This window comes from Choloepus didactylus, chromosome 2 (assembly GCF_015220235.1).
Source record: "Choloepus didactylus isolate mChoDid1 chromosome 2, mChoDid1.pri, whole genome shotgun sequence".
Lineage (NCBI taxonomy): Eukaryota > Metazoa > Chordata > Mammalia > Pilosa > Megalonychidae > Choloepus > Choloepus didactylus.
The window spans coordinates 75,658,574-75,676,762 of NC_051308.1; the positions used below are offsets into that span (position 1 = coordinate 75,658,574).

General features: G+C 35.2%; 1 protein-coding gene across 4 annotated transcripts in view; it reads right to left on the minus strand.

Annotated features, from left to right (window-relative positions):
* Positions 1-18,189, minus strand: part of PLA2G4A (phospholipase A2 group IVA) — a 174,063-nt gene that overhangs the window by 15,699 nt on the left and 140,175 nt on the right. For all 4 annotated transcript variants that reach the window (XM_037825146.1, XM_037825144.1, XM_037825147.1 and 1 more), the window contains 3 exons: positions 12,828-12,899; positions 9,156-9,398; positions 3,004-3,188 (listed from right to left, as the gene is read on the minus strand). In XM_037825146.1, coding sequence (XP_037681074.1) covers positions 3,004-3,188; positions 9,156-9,398; positions 12,828-12,899 — 500 coding nt within the window. The remainder of the gene's footprint in view (positions 1-3,003; positions 3,189-9,155; positions 9,399-12,827; positions 12,900-18,189) is intronic.

An 18,189-nucleotide genomic window follows, 5' to 3' on the forward strand; every position in this document is an offset into this window, starting at 1 on the left:
TCTCAGATAACAAATATATAACAAACCTACAGTAATTTAAGTATTGTATGGTGCTAAGAATTGTTAGAAGGACCAATGGAATACAACAGAGAAATCCAAAAAAGATCCTAGTACTATACAATAATATGACATATGATAAAGGAAGCATCACAATCATATTGAAAGAAAGCCTATGAGGGGATTGTATTATTATACATTCAATATATTCAGAAAGATTAATGAGAAAATATTTTAAAAGAATAGCATAAAAGCAAAAGAAATCAATCTATATTTAACTGATCTTGGTGAGAAGTATGAATTTCAAGAATATAAGCAAGAGAGGAAGTCACAACATCAATTGATTGGACTACATAAATATTTAAAATATGTTTATGACTCTCTCTCACACACTTGCAAACATGCACACCCACAGAGGAACTAGAAGCAAATACAAAAACATTAGCACCTATTTTCTCTGAATAGCATTTTTGTATTTTCCAAATTTCCAAATTTTCCCAATGAATATATGTCCTTAATCAGAAGCAATGAATCAACATTTAAAAATTACTGCAAAGTACAACAGCTCCTTTAGAGGTGCAATGTGATATTCTAAATCCTCCTTCTAATATTAACTCATTGAAGTAGTAGAGCTCTGATTCATATGAAAACGATGGCTTTGACATTTTACACTCACATTGGTGAAATGAATAACACAATGTCTTCCACCACTAGAATCAGTTTCAAAACTAGTATCTTAGAGTCATCTATTGAAGCCCACCTTCCCATTTTTCCTCATGGGTCATCAAATCCTGGTCCTTTGCTGGTTTTTACAGTCAGCCCCCTAGTGCAGTGACTGTTATCCTATGCTTGAAGTACAGCTAAGTCCCTCTTAATTTTACTGTCCAGTTCACCCTACTTTCTACTGCCAGATTAATCACCCTGAAATACCAATTCCATGAAGTCATTTGTCTACTGGAAATCCACTGATTCTCTATTTCCTATCATCCCATTTCAAATTCTTCCCTATACCTATCACTTCTAATCAGGTCACTCCAGTTCCTTAGATGTTATGTTCATTGCCCTTTCTGTGCTGTTTTCATCCTGTTTCTTTTATTTTCCTGCTCATTTACTCCAGGATACATCACATCAATCTACTCTTTTTTTTTTTTCCCCCCAAGTTTCTGCTGTTACAAATGATGGTACAGTGAACTCCCTGGGTTGAAAGTGGGTACCCTGCATCAATCTACTCTTATACTGGTCTTCTATAATGCACATATCTATAAAAACCCAAATAAACATTTAACATTAAGATTTCTTGATTTCCTTCCAAATAGTTCTTATATATAATGTCTTCCTCTTAAAAAGACCCAGATGTTATAGAGATCAGACACCATGTTTTGCAATTAACTGCTGCCCACAGCACACAGCACAGCAAAGAATACACATGAAGCAATCACAAAGAGGCAGCTAGTAGAGAAGAAAGAGCATTAGATTCTCATTCAGCAGCCTTGGAATGGGGTCCAAACTTGACCACTTCTTAAGTAACACTTCCCCATCCAGATCCTGGTCTATATTCTTTTCACTCATTATTTTACTTATGGGTGTAACCAACATCACTTGAGTTCTCTGAATATGTTTCTTTGCCTGAATTTCACTAACTGCCTCAAAAAAGACCAAATATGAAAGCACTTTGAAAACTGTGAAGTTTTATATATATTTTAAGAGTTGCTATTACTCTTACATAGTCTTGAGGGTAGATTAATTACATGTAATAGAAAGGAAATGAGATTTGCAGTCAGAGGACCTAGTTCTTCTTGGCTGGGAAATCATGGGCCGGTCATTTAATCTCTATGAATTTCTATTCCTTAACTTATGAAATGGGGATAACAGCTCCATCTCACTTGCAGGTTGCTCTATGTGCCTTCCCATGTGACAGAGGAACCCCCAGATGCCAGCAGCCTGTCTTCAGAGACAAGATATCTTTCTCTGGATGCCTTAATTTGGACATTTTCATGGCTGTAGGACTGTAAATTTGTAACCTAATAAATTTCCATTGAAAAAGCCAAGCCATTTCTGGTATATTGCATTCTGGCACTTTAGCAAACAGGAAAAGATCTGATGCCTAACATGGCATCTTCATTCACAATTCTCAATTCCCCATTCCCTCTTGCCCTAATACAGATGTTTCTGTACTACTGCCCACCTGGGTTTTGTATCTCCCTCCCACATGCTGCCACATAACCTTCACAGGATGTGACTCCATAGCTGATCTTTCCAATAACACCTTCATTAATGATTCCTGGCCATCAACTTTAAACACACTTGTTATTTCTATTAACAATCTTCCCCACCTACCCCCCTCCCCAACCCTGCCCCAGCTTTCCTATTTCCCACATCTTCTTGTGGTTAGTCAGTCTTCTTCTCTGAACAGTCTGTGATACCATCTCCATTTTCTTAACTTCCACTCATCCTTCAAACAATTGCAGTCTATTTTCTACCCTGATAATCCTACTGAAGCTGTTCTTTCCTAGTCCAAAGATGTCCTTGTTGTTAAATATCTTCCACTGGTTTTCATAACACTACACACTACCTTTGTTTTCTTCTTAATTTCCCTTAATGTTGTTGTTCTTCAAGGTACTACTTTATACCCTTCTATCTGTGTGTATCTTATACACTCTCCCTGCATGAACTCATCCAATTGCATGGTTTTCATTATTGTTTACCTACTGGTTATTCCCAATTCTTTATGTTTCTCACCCCCATTTCCTTCCTGAACTTCCTATACATTTTATTGTACTTGTCTGCTAAGGACTCTGAACTTTGAAATAGGTTATGGGGAATCATTTAAATGTATCTTTAAGCAGAGCAGTGATTGAATCAGATCAAGGTTTTTAGAAATATTACTTGCAATAATGTGGAAAATAGGCTTAAGGGATAAGAAACTGGGGGCAAAGAGACTGAGAGATCTACAAGGCATGCAACAGAATGAGTTAGATAATGGGATGGTATACAAACTCTCCTTACCTTGAATGGAGGACTAGAGTCACTTGGCCTTGCAGAAAAATCAAAGGAGATGATAAGATCCACCCCTCTCTGTGGTCTCAGGATCAAGGGATAGGGCAGGTTAAATGTGAGCCCACTGTCCACTACATGAATCTTTTTACTTTTGACATCCAAAGGCTCATATATTTGCTCAAATTCATCAGGATCTTAATAAAAAGAAAGAAAGAAGAAAAAGAAGGAAAGAATTAATGAACGATTATTTATCCTTCAACATTATATAGGTTGTAAAAATATTTGTTATGTAAATGGGAAGCAAAATTCCATATGGTTAGGCCCTCGGGCTTTGGAGGCAAACAGAACTGGACATGAGTCCAGCTTTGGCAACCGTAAGTTAGTTACCGTCTTTAAGTCTTAGTTTCTTTCTTTGTAACATGATGATAAATACACCTATCAAATAAAGTTTTGTGAGGATTAAGTGGGACAATGAATGGAAAGTACTTAGCACAGGTCCTGATATTAACTGTAAGCTATGCATCATGATCCCTTTAGTAGTAGTATCTCACAGGTCTTTACTTGTTTAAAAATATTTCCCCATACATGTTCTCGTTTAGTTTTACTACAGCCATGGGTAGTAGAGGGTATTATTTTTGTTACATAAATAAAAAAACAAAGGCTGAAAGAAATTAAAAATCATCCCTAAGGTGACAGAGCTGGGGAATGGCAGAGTCGGAACAGATCCCAGGCTTCCTCTCTATAATTAGCAAGTTCATTCCAATACAAGGTGGGAATCCAGGAAAATAATCCAGACAACACATTCAGAAAACAGGTATTGTTGACCACTATTCAGACACTATTCTAGGCACTGAACAAGATAGATAAGAACTCTGCTCATTATAATAAAGCTTACATTCTGATTGCACAGCCAATCAGTCAGTAAACAAGTATGTTAAGATAGTTCAGGCAGGATAAATGCAATGAATAAAATAACAGAGAATAATATGAAAGAGGGTAAGTTCAGTTGTATGGCCAGGGGAGACTTCTCTGATAAGGCAAGTTGGAGCTGAGACCAGAAGGCTGACACAGAGCTAACTATCTAAAGATTTGGATGGATATTTTCTCAGGCTAGATCAAAGGCCTAAGGTAGAATTAAGCTTGGTGTGTTTGAGGAACAGTGAGGAACCCACTATGGCTGCAACATAGAGGGAGAGTAGAATGAGAAGACATGGGGTCTGGAAGAAAACAAAACCTAGATCATTAATTTTATGAACAAATAATATTGATAACATGCCACTCTTCACCTTTGTATTAGGTGCCCCTAATTCAGTTCATAAATTTAAAAAGAGTGACCTAGAATTGAACTAAATCAAATGACATGCAACTGCTTTGCTCTGTTCTCTGGTCCAGACATGTTCTCTGCTCTATCAGGGAGAAGACTGGCAAAGTTAGAGAGGGAGATCTACTGAAGTGGAATAGAATGAAGGTATTCACACAAGTTAGGTATTATGATCTCTGAGAAAGCTTTTAAATTCCTTGTATTAAGTTTTTTTTCATAAGAGAAATTGTAAAAACTAGAGAGTCAGACAAACCTGAGTTTACAGAACTATGCCTATCACTAAATTTTAAAAGTAAGAGATTGAAACAGAAGCCAAAACTTTAAATTCTTACTTCCCAGTTAAACCCACAATACTAATCATCAATTAGTATTAAAATTCCAGTGAGACAATTAGCCATAAAGTGTATTCAATGTAAATAAAAGTTTGTTAAATTAGACTTTGGTTTATTTACTTAAAAAATTAATATCTTTCGGTATCCTCAGTTACTAGAAAAAGGCATGTGTTTGTTTTTCTCACATCTACCAAGATATCTCATAACTAAAATGCTGTATAATAAATGAATGATACAAATTGCAATTAATGATGTCTATGTATAAAGAAGAAAAGAGGCTTCAGCTGAGCTGATTTATAACACCCAGCATAGATGAAGGAAAAAGGAAAGGTGTGAATAAATGGTTGCAAATGAGAAAGATATGTTAAAAAGAGCTGTACTTTCTTTAAGACAAGATTAAAGTCATACACCTGAATAATAAAGAAAAGGCTAAGTTAAGGAAAAAAAAAAAACTTCCATTAATTGTCAAAATGCAAATGGAGTACTTGCTCATGGCCAAGGCAATCACCCAGGCCAACATGGCAAGAGAAGAGAAACCATTCTTTAAAAAACTATTTTCAGGTTAATTTTCTTTTCTTATCAAGTATTTATGGTTGAGCCACTAGCCAAGATACTCAGTTCTATCTATAACAGAACCTGGTACCTAATGATTGTAAAAACGAAATATATATATATGTATATACATATGCATGTATGTATATAGAATCAAGCAATTTTAGCATTTATTCCTCTGAAATTTTTTAATGTTCAAAACTTATATATATGAACTTTAAAGGGGTGAAAAATGTTGAATCTTTGTCTTATATTAGATTTTAAATATCTAAGAAGCTAGAAATTCATTATTTGGGCACTCTTTCTTCTCCTAAAAGCAGCTCATTAACTTTAAGTGTCCATTAAGTATTAGAAATTTCATATATAAGACTTTCATCCTTATGAGAATCTGATAAAGGAGGTCTTATTAGTCTCATTGTAAAAATAATGAAACTGAGGCTCAAACAGGTAAAATAAGTTGTTTTGTTTCACATGGTTAATGAGAGTTAAGATTCCAAGTCAGGTGTGTCTGTCCACAAAGTCCATGCCATTCGTACAATGTCACTCCGTTACTTCAGAAAGTGGAACAGCTGTAGAACTGAGAGTTCAAAATGGATAACTTGAAGAGCAATAACAACAATGTACAGAAACTATCTATTCCTGCTTCTATGAATGATTACAACCACATTACTGCGAATATTTTTTAAAATGCATAACATTTTTCCATAATATAATGAAAGCAAAATGATAATTCATAAATCCTTTTCTTTGGTTTCATAATCTTGGTTTTTTTTTTAGTTTTAGATAAAAGATTAACCAAAACAGGTTATTGCTGTCATATCCTGTTTGATTTGCCCTTTCTCAATGGGAAAATGGTAGTCTCTTGTTCTCATCATCTCATAAATCCAAGATTGCATTTGAGAGAAAATCATTATGTTTAACTAGTGGATCAATAAATGCTCATCTCTGGAATGTATCTAAATACCATTGTTACAACTTTCCAAATAAACTGACAGGAAGTAGTATTTCTTAACTATGTTGCAAAAAAACATAGTTTTACAACATATAACAGATGTTCCACATTCAAAATAAGGGCTCTGTGATCAAAAAGGATCAAGAAAGACAAAACTCAACAGCTTAAAATAATAGGCAATTTTATCAAGCGTTCCCTATTCTCCTTACTATGCCCTGTACTAAGAGCCCACTGTATGAAGATGTTATTTAATGTTCACAATAACTATATAAGATAGGTACCACTATTATTTCTATAAGTAAACTGCAGCATATGCTAAGTAACTGCTCAAGACTGTCTGGGCTAATATAGAGCCCAGCTGGGATTCAGCTGCAAGCCAGTCAGCTTTTAATACACTACACTCATGGCACCTTTAGAAAAGACTTAACAAACTCATTAGAGTATAACATTACACTATGAAGAGGAGGCTGGAACTTTAGTTTTTCTAAATTTACTTGAACTTGAACCCCAATGGTGTATAACATTTAATAAAATGTCATAGAGAATTTGATAGATGACACTGTAGAAGAATATCCTCTCATAATTGAAAGGATATATGGTTTCCAACCAATGAATGAGTGATTCAGGTTCTTTGATAGGTATGGATACAAAATGATGTTTTATAATGATGTAGCATTTCTTAAAAACAGTTTATCTGTGAGTCTTTGTGAAAGACATAAATACCTCACAGAAATTCAGTTTACAACGTACAAATATTTGGATGTTTGTGTTTTGAACTTTGGCCTAAATTAACTCATGCCCTGATTTCTGATTCCAGATGGTAGGTGTCACAGTAAACAACATAAAATCAAAAGTAAACAGGAAAGAAGTCATGTAACTAAAGAACAGCTTCTCCAAAATTAGTTTCCACAGGTATACAACTATTCTGAAGTAAACACATGGCAGTGAATTTTATCATCTTATTATTTCCCTTGTTTTCAAAAGATAATCTGCAAGATAAAGTAATTAGACACAAAAACAGTGCACTAACTTTTTCTCATTTTAGGTTGAGGGATTATCTTAATGTAAAATTGCTCAAATTTTAATCTGTATAAACAAGATCACCATAGGGTAAACTAATATATATGACTTGCCCAACATAACAGCAATTATATTAAAAAAACAAAAAAAAAACCTCTTCCTATTGTGTGTGTATGTCGTGTGTCTGGAGGTCCAGAGGGAGATGCATAAGATCTATCTTAGTAGGGCCTTGACTAAAAAAAACATTAATCAAGTCAGTAAACTCAGACTGAAATATAGTCATTTTGGGGAACTATGTGACAGTTTTTATATGTCAACTTGGGTGGGCTATGATGTCCAGTTGATTGGTCAAATTCTAGCCTAGATAATGCTGTGAATGTACTTGGTAGATGTGGTTAGCATCTACTATCAGTTGACTTTAAGTAAAGGAAATTATCCTCAATAATGTGGATGGGCCTCATACAATCAGGTGAAGGTCTTAAGAACAAAGAACTTTGGTTTCCAGAGGAAGAAGAAATTCTGCATTGAATTGACGCATAAGCATAAGTTTCTAGAAGAGACACATTTAATTGGTGTTATCATGGCAATAAGGAAAATTGTATGCCAAAAAAAAAAAACAAAAAACAAAAATAATATCATTGATTGTACGGTTAGGTGTATCTTTATATTGGAGTTAATTTTAAAAATAGATATTGTCTTTCTCACACATAGACTTTTATTACAGTTAATATCAAAGGGTTTGGATTTCAGGTATAAAGTTGGAAATGCCTAATATCCTAGACTTTGATGCCATAAATACAATGCAAAATACAATGGGTTTCTACAACTCTTATTTAAACAATAGGGACAACTCTTGCTTTTGAATTTTTCCTCAAATTTCAGCAACATATAGAAACAGTTCTACAAAGACAACAAAAACAAAATCTAAAGCCATGTCCTAATTTTCACATATATTTTATAGGTATGATGCTTAAAAAAGGGTAACGGAAAGTTTTTGGAGATGTCCCATTTGCATTTTTAAACCATTCCACCAATGTCCTTGGTCAGAAACCATTGGGAAGAACATCTGAGCAGTTAAGAGGTAAACAATGGCACAATGAGGCAGAGAAATTGAAGATGACAGAATCATTATAAGAAAAATTATTATTCATTTATTAGTCACCAAGACAAAGTTAACTTTTAACCTAGAACACACATGGAGCTGAAGAATAAAGAGAATTTTTCTTGGGAACTTAGCTAAGTGAAAACCTGAAAGTGACTGAATTCTCAGAAGACGACCTTAAGAAAATTGCCTAAATTTTCTGAAAACTGGAGGAATCAATTAAATAGCCTGGTGAATATTGCAGACTGATTGACTCAACTCCATTCCAACCCCTGTGCTGCATGTGTTACTCAGATTAAGGACCACGTTTATTAAACTCCATTACAGCTCCAGTTCTGTCTGATACTAGGCCTTTGCCAAGGAGAATACTCCACATGAGATCTGAAAGGAGGAAATGAGACAGAGGCTATATTTCTGCTATTTCTACTGCCAAGCACAATTCTGGAGGCGTTTGTGGGGGTGATTATGAAGTATTCTTGGAGTCATTCCTGGGAGGTCAGCCTAGAGCTTGCTCTTCCAAGACTTGGAATAATTTTGTAAGCATCTAATTCCCTACTTTAAACCCCTTTCAGTTAAGCAAGATAGAGAGTGTTCTGTTTTCTGCAACTGAACTCAGAGTGATACTAGAATTATCAGAGGTACCTCAAAATTTCAATGAAAACTTTCTGTGCTTATATGACTAGGCTATAGTCATATACATCCTGTCAGATGTAAATTTTTTCTTCCAAGAGAGCAGTAATTTGATGACCTTCACACATTAAATGCATGTTGCTCTAATTGAGTACAAAATGAATTAAGTATTAACACTTAAAATGCTTCCCTCCAGAGAAGGAGGAAGAATGTCATGAATTAGCTTCCACAGATAATATTTTGTGTACTTACCTGCTACAGCTGCATCTAATTCATCTTCATCCAAGTATTCTTGTGTAGTAAAGTCTCTCAAAGGAGACAGCGCATAGGATGTATTGAGATTCAAGCCCAACATGAAGTTGTGAACCTTCCCAGCACGTCCTTCTCGGGTATTGAATAAAGCTGAATCACTCACCAAGGCCATTATCATACGATGAATCCAACTTGCTTGACTATCATTTTGATATTCCTCTTCAGCATCTTCATTTTCAGTGCCTAAGAAAAAACAAAAGATTATTATACAGAATTTAAATGCAATGGGGGAAAAAAAGAACTCTTATGGGCAACTGAATGTTAAAGTTAACAATGGGGTTCTATGGCTTTTGATTTTCCATATTTTTTGTAAAAATTAATACATTAAATATTTCAGTTAATCTTTCCTTTCTTAAATTGTTCTTAGTTTATCCTTCACCTTCACTCAGACTAAGGGCTGTATTCTTGACAGTGCTACATGGTCTATTCTTAGATTTCTAGGAAAACATCTTCCATTCTACATTTATCCCCTTTTGTTGGCTATTGAAACAAGTTCCCATGAAAAGCATGCTCAGGTCCTAATCCCTGGTCCTTGGGTGTGAACCCATTTGTAAATAGGACCTTTGAAGACGCTGTTAGTTCAGGTGTGCCCAAATTGAATGAGGGTGGACTTAATCCAAAATGGCTGAAGTCCTTATGAGCAAAGGACATTGGACCCAGAAGAGAAAGGCATGGGAAATAGCCAGAAGCTGGAAGTCAGTGGAACCCAGATAGGAAAGGAGAAGACAGCTCCATGTGATGAGAAAGCCAAGGAACCCTAGGATTTTGGGCAGCCAGAATACTACTGACCCTGGAAGAAACAAGCCTTCTGGCCTCTGAAACCATGAGCCAATAAATTTCTATTGTTAAGCAAACTCATTGTGTGGAATTTGTCATAGCAGCTGGGAAACTAGATCTTTTCTTCCTTTTCCCTGAACACTTACACACACATACATATACAGTAGCTGATCCTATCCTCTATATATCCAAAGTTTCCTTCTATATCCAGTTTGGTAAATATCCAGGAATTATGCAAAATAAGAACAGAAAATTGAACAGTTTAGCATATACTCAGTGCTCAGCATACACTCTTATGACCAACTAGTCATAATTAAATGTCATTTCATCCCAATAAAGTTTAGAATTTCAAACAATATAATTTAAATACATGCTTTAAAAATTTTTAAGATTTAGCAATCTTCCAAAAGAAACAGTTTAAAATGACTTTTTACTTAACTACTACTAGGATGCTGTGTTGTGTAAAAGGTTCCAGAATCAGACCCCCTGGGTTTCTTCTCTGCCTCTATTTTCTCCTCAACATACTTCACAGGGTTGTTTTCAGAAGTAACTGAGTTAATATACCATGTAAAAGTCTTAGAAAAGGGCCTGGTCCATACTAAATTCTCAACAAACTCGAGCTAATAGTAGACGTCTTTGTAGTATTAGCACCATTAGCATCACGGTTATCATCACCAATATTATTCATTCATAATCCAAGTCCCAAAACACATTAGCACAGAACATAACATCACTTGACTAAACCCCTTTTGTTTTGGTTTTTGGAAATTCTGTACAAAATATGCATGCGTATACAAAAATGTGTGTGTGTGTGTGTGTGTGTGTGTGTGTGTGTGTGGAGAGAGGACAGAGTCTATGTTCAAATTCCGTAATCTCCAATAGATGAAAAGTAAACATCCATAAAAGCATAATACATATTGATTTTTATCTTCTTGAAGATTAGCATAACTGAGCTGAATAAATGAAGGAATCTGTCTTTCAGTAACTGATCCTCATGACAGCATATTCACTAGAAAACAAATATGGTATTTTCTACTCCCACACTCTTCTGATGCCAAATATAACAGAGAAAATCTTTCACTAGAACAGATCAGATATTAAAATGAATGACTCATGTCTCCAGCTACACAGATGGGAATATGATACTCAATATTTTTCCAAAGATCTGGGGCTTATTATTATTATTATTATTAATAAATAATTTCCTTCTTTTCTTCCAGCAATGGATCATCCTTCCTTATGATATATTTGAAATGGTAATACTTATGAGAGAAATCTAGCATTCAACAGGTAAATTATATCTATTATTTTTAGCTAAAATACCAACAGTAAATTTCTATTTGAATAGCCCTTTGAAATTTAAAGCCCTTTTGTATGCATTTGCTATTTTTATGGTTGCAACAATTCTGTGAGAGTAAGTGAAATGAATCCATTCTGCATATGACAAAACTAAAGTTAAAAATGCATAAAGACCTTGTTGAAAATCAAATGACATAAAATGAAGGTGCCAGAATCAGAACACTGTACTTTCCAGGGCAGGGCAGGGCTGCTGTATATATGGTTAAACAACTCATTGGTTGCATAAGTCAATAGGACAGTAGGCAAATAGGGGCTGATGCCCAGCTTGTATTCTATTGACCAAGTCTTGTGCTTGGCAAGAGGTTCATCTGCCCAGAGAAGGGACTCATTTATTGTTCATAAGACACTGAATACCAGCCAAGATGTGTACCTGTGCAGCCACTTTTTCTCTAATTTGTGTAAATTCATCTTATGAGGAAGTGACAGAGTTACTTGCTTTAAACAGAGTAATCTTATTTTAAACAAAGTAACTTGCTTTAAACAGAAGTTACAAAGTAACAAAGTAACTTGCTTTAAACAGAGAAGTTAAATTTTAGTGAGGATTACACAAGGATAAAATAGGCTCTTCCAATACCTACACTATGCCTGTTAGAGCTCATCAAGTTTTGGATAAGAGAATATTCAGTACTTCCTAAAATCTAGATGATCACATTTAAACCATAGTAGGACTTGTTCATTCAGTTGTTATAAAGTCTCCATTTAGTTATTGCTTATTTGTGCTTTTTTTCTGGGGTGGGGGGTGTTATCAAGATCATTTTACAAATGTCTATGTCAAAATGTCAAAACACTGTCAAAATGTAAAACTGCTCCATTTTACCAGACAACGTTTGTAATAGATTTCTGTGATCCTCACCTTATCTTCATCTTATCACCTTGGTGGACTATTGTGATCCATATCAAACTGAAAACCAGCTTGTCAAAATGTAAGCTGATACATACAACAAAAGTTCTTGGTAATTTTACCCCACTTCATCACTGATCCTTTCCTAAGGGATAGGATGTCGGCAGTGGGATAAGGCTCAGAAATGGGATGAGAATACATTTTTTTGTATTATATTTAGTAATAAAATATTAAAAGATAAAATTTCAATTTTTAAACCAGTTAAAGAGGTCCCTAAAATATTAATTTTCATGCTGACAAGCTTAAACAGACTTAAAACAGAATTCAGCATTTCTACATAATCAATATCTGTTCTACAATTGTGCAACTGAAAATTTTTTTAAGGTATTGAATCTGGGTCTAGTAATAAAGCAAATAAGTTTTTCCCAAAGAAAGGAAGTAAGGAATATTTACGTGCTGCATATTTTATTACACAGATAAAGATTAATCTTCTCTCTCTCAATAGAAAGCAACAATCCCATCACTACAGTGCCTTAAATAGAGGCTACAATTAGCATCTTGAGTGAGAGAAACAGACAAGGTATTCATATAATTTCTTTATGGATCATTGCCAGAAAAAGTTCTGGGTCTCTTACCTTTGGGCTCTTGTGCTTCATCATCACTATCTGAGCTATCATTACTCACGATATGTTTTGCTGTAATATTTTCTGTGGAAAGAAAACAAAAAATTGAAGCATCTCAGGTGTTAAAACTTATATGTAAATCAATTCTAAGGAAATTACCTGAACCAAAACCATAGACATACCCTGCCTGTGACAGACAGAGGTCCACTAGATTTATACGATTTACCAGTGTTTTCAAATTTTTCACTAGAAAACAAAATTTTCCAGGATAGGAAAATTAAATTAGTTTAAAATTTATTCCTTTATAACCTATAGAGGATGATTTTATTTGTTTATCATAATTCTGACAAGAAGGATACAGCAGCTTCTTCTTGCACCAAAAGTGTAGTCATTTTTTTCAATTTACATAGTTTTGAGTACTGTTTTTTAAGGTAAAGTATAAAACCCAAATCCAGAGAAGCCAGAAAACAGTTACCTCAGAAGGAATGAAAGCAGCTAATATATATTATCTTTGGATTTTCAATGATATCTTATTGTCTTATCATTTTTAATAATACTGAAATTCATTAGTTGAAATGTACCATATCTTATGAATTGGTGCTGCTTGGAGAGCCGGTTTACCAAGATTGCAGTGTAACATGCATGCTCCAGGGTACTATTTTCCCACAGAATCTTGGAACAACTAGCAAAAACCATCATGGCAATTTTCCTCAAAACACCAAAAAACAATTAAAGGGTTGTAGTAACTGGGAAAGTGTTGAATAAGAAAAATGCTTCTTTAAAAAAAATGGTAGGAAAAGAACGTGGCCCTTGCTGGGCCCTCCTACCACCCCTTCTCCAGCATGTGGAGCCTGCCTGTGCTCCCACTGTGGGTCCATGGCCCTGTTCCAGAGGAGCACAGTAACCCCAATGCACACACTCTGGTGACTGCATGTCTGTGCCAATCTATCAGTTGGTAGCTGAAAGATAAACCGAGAACTCTTCTCTGGCTTGCCTTCCCAGAACTTGTCCTACAGGCAGAAGCAGCTTGCAGGCAGCTAAAGCAGTGTAAGGAACAATTAAATCTAAGCACCTGGGATAAAGGATTATCTGTTTTAAGGCATAAAATACAATATTCAGGGAAGTGGAAAAGTCTATTTCATAGGGAGTACAGGAGACATGTGAATTCCTGTGAACAGGGGAGTTGATAAGGCTAGGAGCACAAGCTGAGGAAAGATGCAGGCTCAAAAGAGACAGAGAGGACCCTGCCCTTCACATTTGCCTCTATCTTCTTTTCTTGATAGGAGGACTAAACTCTGAAGGAAAGCATCAGCCAATGCAGAACCAATTTTCAAAGACTGTGAAAGATGTTTTCTTATCGGATGATTTTTGTTAGTTCCTGGAACTTAAAGAAATCTCTGTTTTATCACTATCTAGATACAAACGTAAGGCACAAACAACTCTGGACTGAATACTAGAGTTGATACTTTAAAATATTATAATGTATAGTGCACAACAAAAGATTATAAGCCACATGAAATGATGGCTCATACAAAGGAACAGATAAAAGTTCAGAGACCATGAATGAAGACGACCAGACTTCAGACATTCTAGCTAAAGACTTTAAAAAATTGTTTCTCATTATGCTCAAGGAGATACAGAAAAACAAAGAAAAAGAACAAAAGGATTTCAGGGAAAAATGAATGAACAGTATGAGAATCTCAGTAAAGATACAGAAATTTGAAAAGGAGACAAAAAAATACTGAAGACAAAGATCACAATAACTGAAATAAAAAATTTCCTAAAGGTTTTTAATAGCAGATTGGCACTTGAAGAAAATAACAGTGAATTCAAAACCAAAAAAATTGAAATGATTCAGGCTGAGGAGCAGAAAAAAAAAAACAATGAAAAAAAAAAAAAGGTGGACATAGTCTAAGAGACCTGTGGGATATCATCAAGTGTACCAATATAGACATTTTGGGTTTCCCAAAAAGAGAAGAAAGAGGGAAAGGGGCAGAAGGAATAATCAAAGAAATAATGGCAGACAATTTCTCAAATTTAATGAAAGACAGGAACATGAACATTCAAGAAGTCCAACAATTCCCAAAACAATAAACTCAAAGAGAAGTGTGCCCAAAATCACAGTACTCAAATTGACAATGCCAAGGACCAGGAGAGACTTCTGAAAGCTGCAAGAGAAAAGCAACACATTATAAACAAAGGAGTCCCAATAAGATTAAATTCTGATTTCTTATCAGAAGGATGGAGGCAAGAAGGCGGTGGGATGGAATATTAATGTGCTAAAAGAAAACAATTGCCAACTGTTCCAGTTTGCTAATGCTGCCATTATGCAAAATACCAGAAATGGATTGAGTTTTATAAAGGGGGCTTATTTGCTTACAAATTTACAACCTGAAGGCCATGAAAATGTCCAATTTAAGGTATTAACAGAATATAGCTTCACCAATGGCATCTGGAAAACCTCTGTCAGCTGTGAAGGCACATGGCTAGACTCTGCTGATCCTGTGTTGTGTTCCAGCTCCTCTCTCAGCTCCTGTGCATTCCTCAAAATGCTGCTCTTGGGGCGTTTTTTCCTCTCTTGGCTTCCCTGGAGCAAAAAGTCAGCAAAAGTCTGCTTTCGATGGCCATCTCCAAAATGTCTCTCTTGGCTGCAGCACCAAGCTCCTTCTGTCTGAGCTCTTATAGGGCTCCAGTGATTTAATTAAGACCATGCTGAATGGGTGGGGCCACACCTCCATGGAAATAATCCTATCAGAGTTATCACCTATAGTTGGGTGGGTCACATCTCCATGGAAACAACCTAATTCCAAGATTCCAACCTAATCAACACTAATACCTCTGCTCCCACAAGATTGCATTAAAGAACATGGCATTTGGGGAAACATAATACATCCAAACCGGCACACCAACTGTGCTGGTTGGAATCTGATATTGTACCCCAGAAAAGCCAATGTTCTTTTAATCCAGTCTTTCAGGGGCAGATCTGTTTTGGGTGAGACCTTTTGATTAGGTTGCTTCCATGGAGATGTGACCCCACCCATTCAAGGTGGGTCTTAATCTCCTTGTTGGAGCCCTTTATGAGGATAAAGGGCAGAAACATTTTGGAGAGAGCTCAGAGAAGCAAAGAGGGAAACACCCAGAGATGTCTGGACAGAGAGAACCATTTTGAAACCAGATCCCTGGAGAGAAGGACCAGCAGACATTGCCATGTGTCTTTCCATGTGACAAAGGGACCCCAGATGCCCACAGCATTTCCTCTGAGAAGATATCTTCTTGTTGATGCCTTAATTTGGACGTTTCCATGGCCTTAGAATTCTGACTTAATAAATCCACATTGTTAAAAGCATTCCAGCAGCCTTAGCAAGCCGAAACACCAACCAAGAATTTTATATCCATCAAGTCTATCTTTCAAAAATGAGGTAGAGATTAAGAAATTCCCAGATAAACAAAAGCTGAGGGAGTTTGCCACTACTAGACCTGCCCTAAAAGCAATATTAAAGGGAGTTCCTCAGACTTAAAGGAAAGGAGACTATACAGTGAATTCAAAGAGCTTAAAGAAACAAGGACATCTGGTAAAGGTCTTTATGGGTAATTTTAAATGCCAATACTATTGTGTTCTTGTTCTTACAGGTGCTAAAATGCAAATGCATTAAAAGTAATGATAAATCTATGGTTTCAGACATACTATGTGTGAAGATATAAGTGGTAACAAGTACAAAGAAGTGGGTGAAAAGGGGTTATAGGAACAGTAAATACGTACAATATTGAGGTTAATAGGTATCAAATCAAATGTGAATGTTATAGAATGTTAAATTTAAGCCATATGGTTACCAAGAGGAAGTATATTAAAAATAAGTACAGAAAAAACAAATGAGAAGGGACTCAAAAAGTTACAAAACAAAAAAAACAAATAAATATGTAAGAAGAATTGAATGACAAAAGAGGTATAAGACTACAGAGACAAAACACAGAGTGGCAAAAGAAAGTCCTACATAATCAGTAGATTGCATGGCCCAGCTACATGTTGTTTATATAAAACTGACCTTAAATTCAAAGACAAAAGTAGGCTGAAAATGAAAGGGTGGAAAATAGTATACCATGAAAACAATAACCAATGAGTTGGAAAAGCAAAACCAAAATCAGATAAAATAGACTTTACATCAAAAAACTGTTCAAGAGACACAGGTGGTCACTGTATACCTATAAAGAGGTCAATTCAACAAGAAGACATAACAAATATAAATATATATACATGTATCTAACAGCAGAGTCACAAAATATGTGAAGCAAATATTGACAGATTTGAAGAGAGAAACAGCTCTACATTGGTAATAGAAGACTTCAATACACCAATGGAGAGAACATCTAGACAAAATATCAATAAGGAAATAGAAGAGTTGAACAATACTCTAAACCAACTAGACCTAACATACATATATACGACACTTCACCCAATAGCAGCAGAATACACATCCTTCTCTAGTGCACATGGATCTTTTTACAGGTTAGACAGTACGTTAGGTTACAAAACAAGTCTTAATAAATTCAAAAATATTGAAATCATACCATGTATCTTTTCTGACCAAAACTGAATGAAGCTAGAAATCAATAACACAGGGAGAAATGTATTATTTCCACAAACGTATGGAAATAAAACAACAAACTCATAAACAACCAATGAAATAGGTCAAAGAAGAAATTACAAGAGAAATTAGGAAATTTTGAGGTGACTGAAAATGAAAACACAACATACCAAAACTTACGGCATGCAGCAAAGACATTTCTGAGAGGAGAATTTATATCTTTAAGTTTTTACATTAAAAAAGAAGAGAGATATCAAATCAGAGACCTAATCTTAAAACAGGAGGATCTAGAAAAAAAAGCAGACTAAATCCAAAGCAAGCAGGAGGATAGAAATAATAAAGATTCAGGTAGAAATAAATAAAATAGGGAATTAAAAAACAATGGAGAGAATCAGCAAAATCAAAAGTTCATTCTTTAAAAGGAGCAATAATATTGACAATCTTAGCTAAACTGACAAAGAAAAAAAGAAAGAGGATGCAGATAACTAAAATTAGAAATTAAAGGGGGGGTAGCACTACTACTGACCTCACAGAAACAGAAAGGATTATAAGAGGATACTATGAACTATTAACATAGTCAACAAATTAGATAACCTATATAAAATGGACAAATTTCTTGAAACATACAAACTACCTACATTGACTCAAAAATAAGCAGAAGGTCTCAACAAACCAATAACAAGCAATCAGATGAATCAGAAACCTCTCAACCAAGAAATCCCAGGACCAGATAGCTTCACTGGTGAATTTCAGCAAATATTGCAAGAATTAACACCAATCCTGCTCAAACT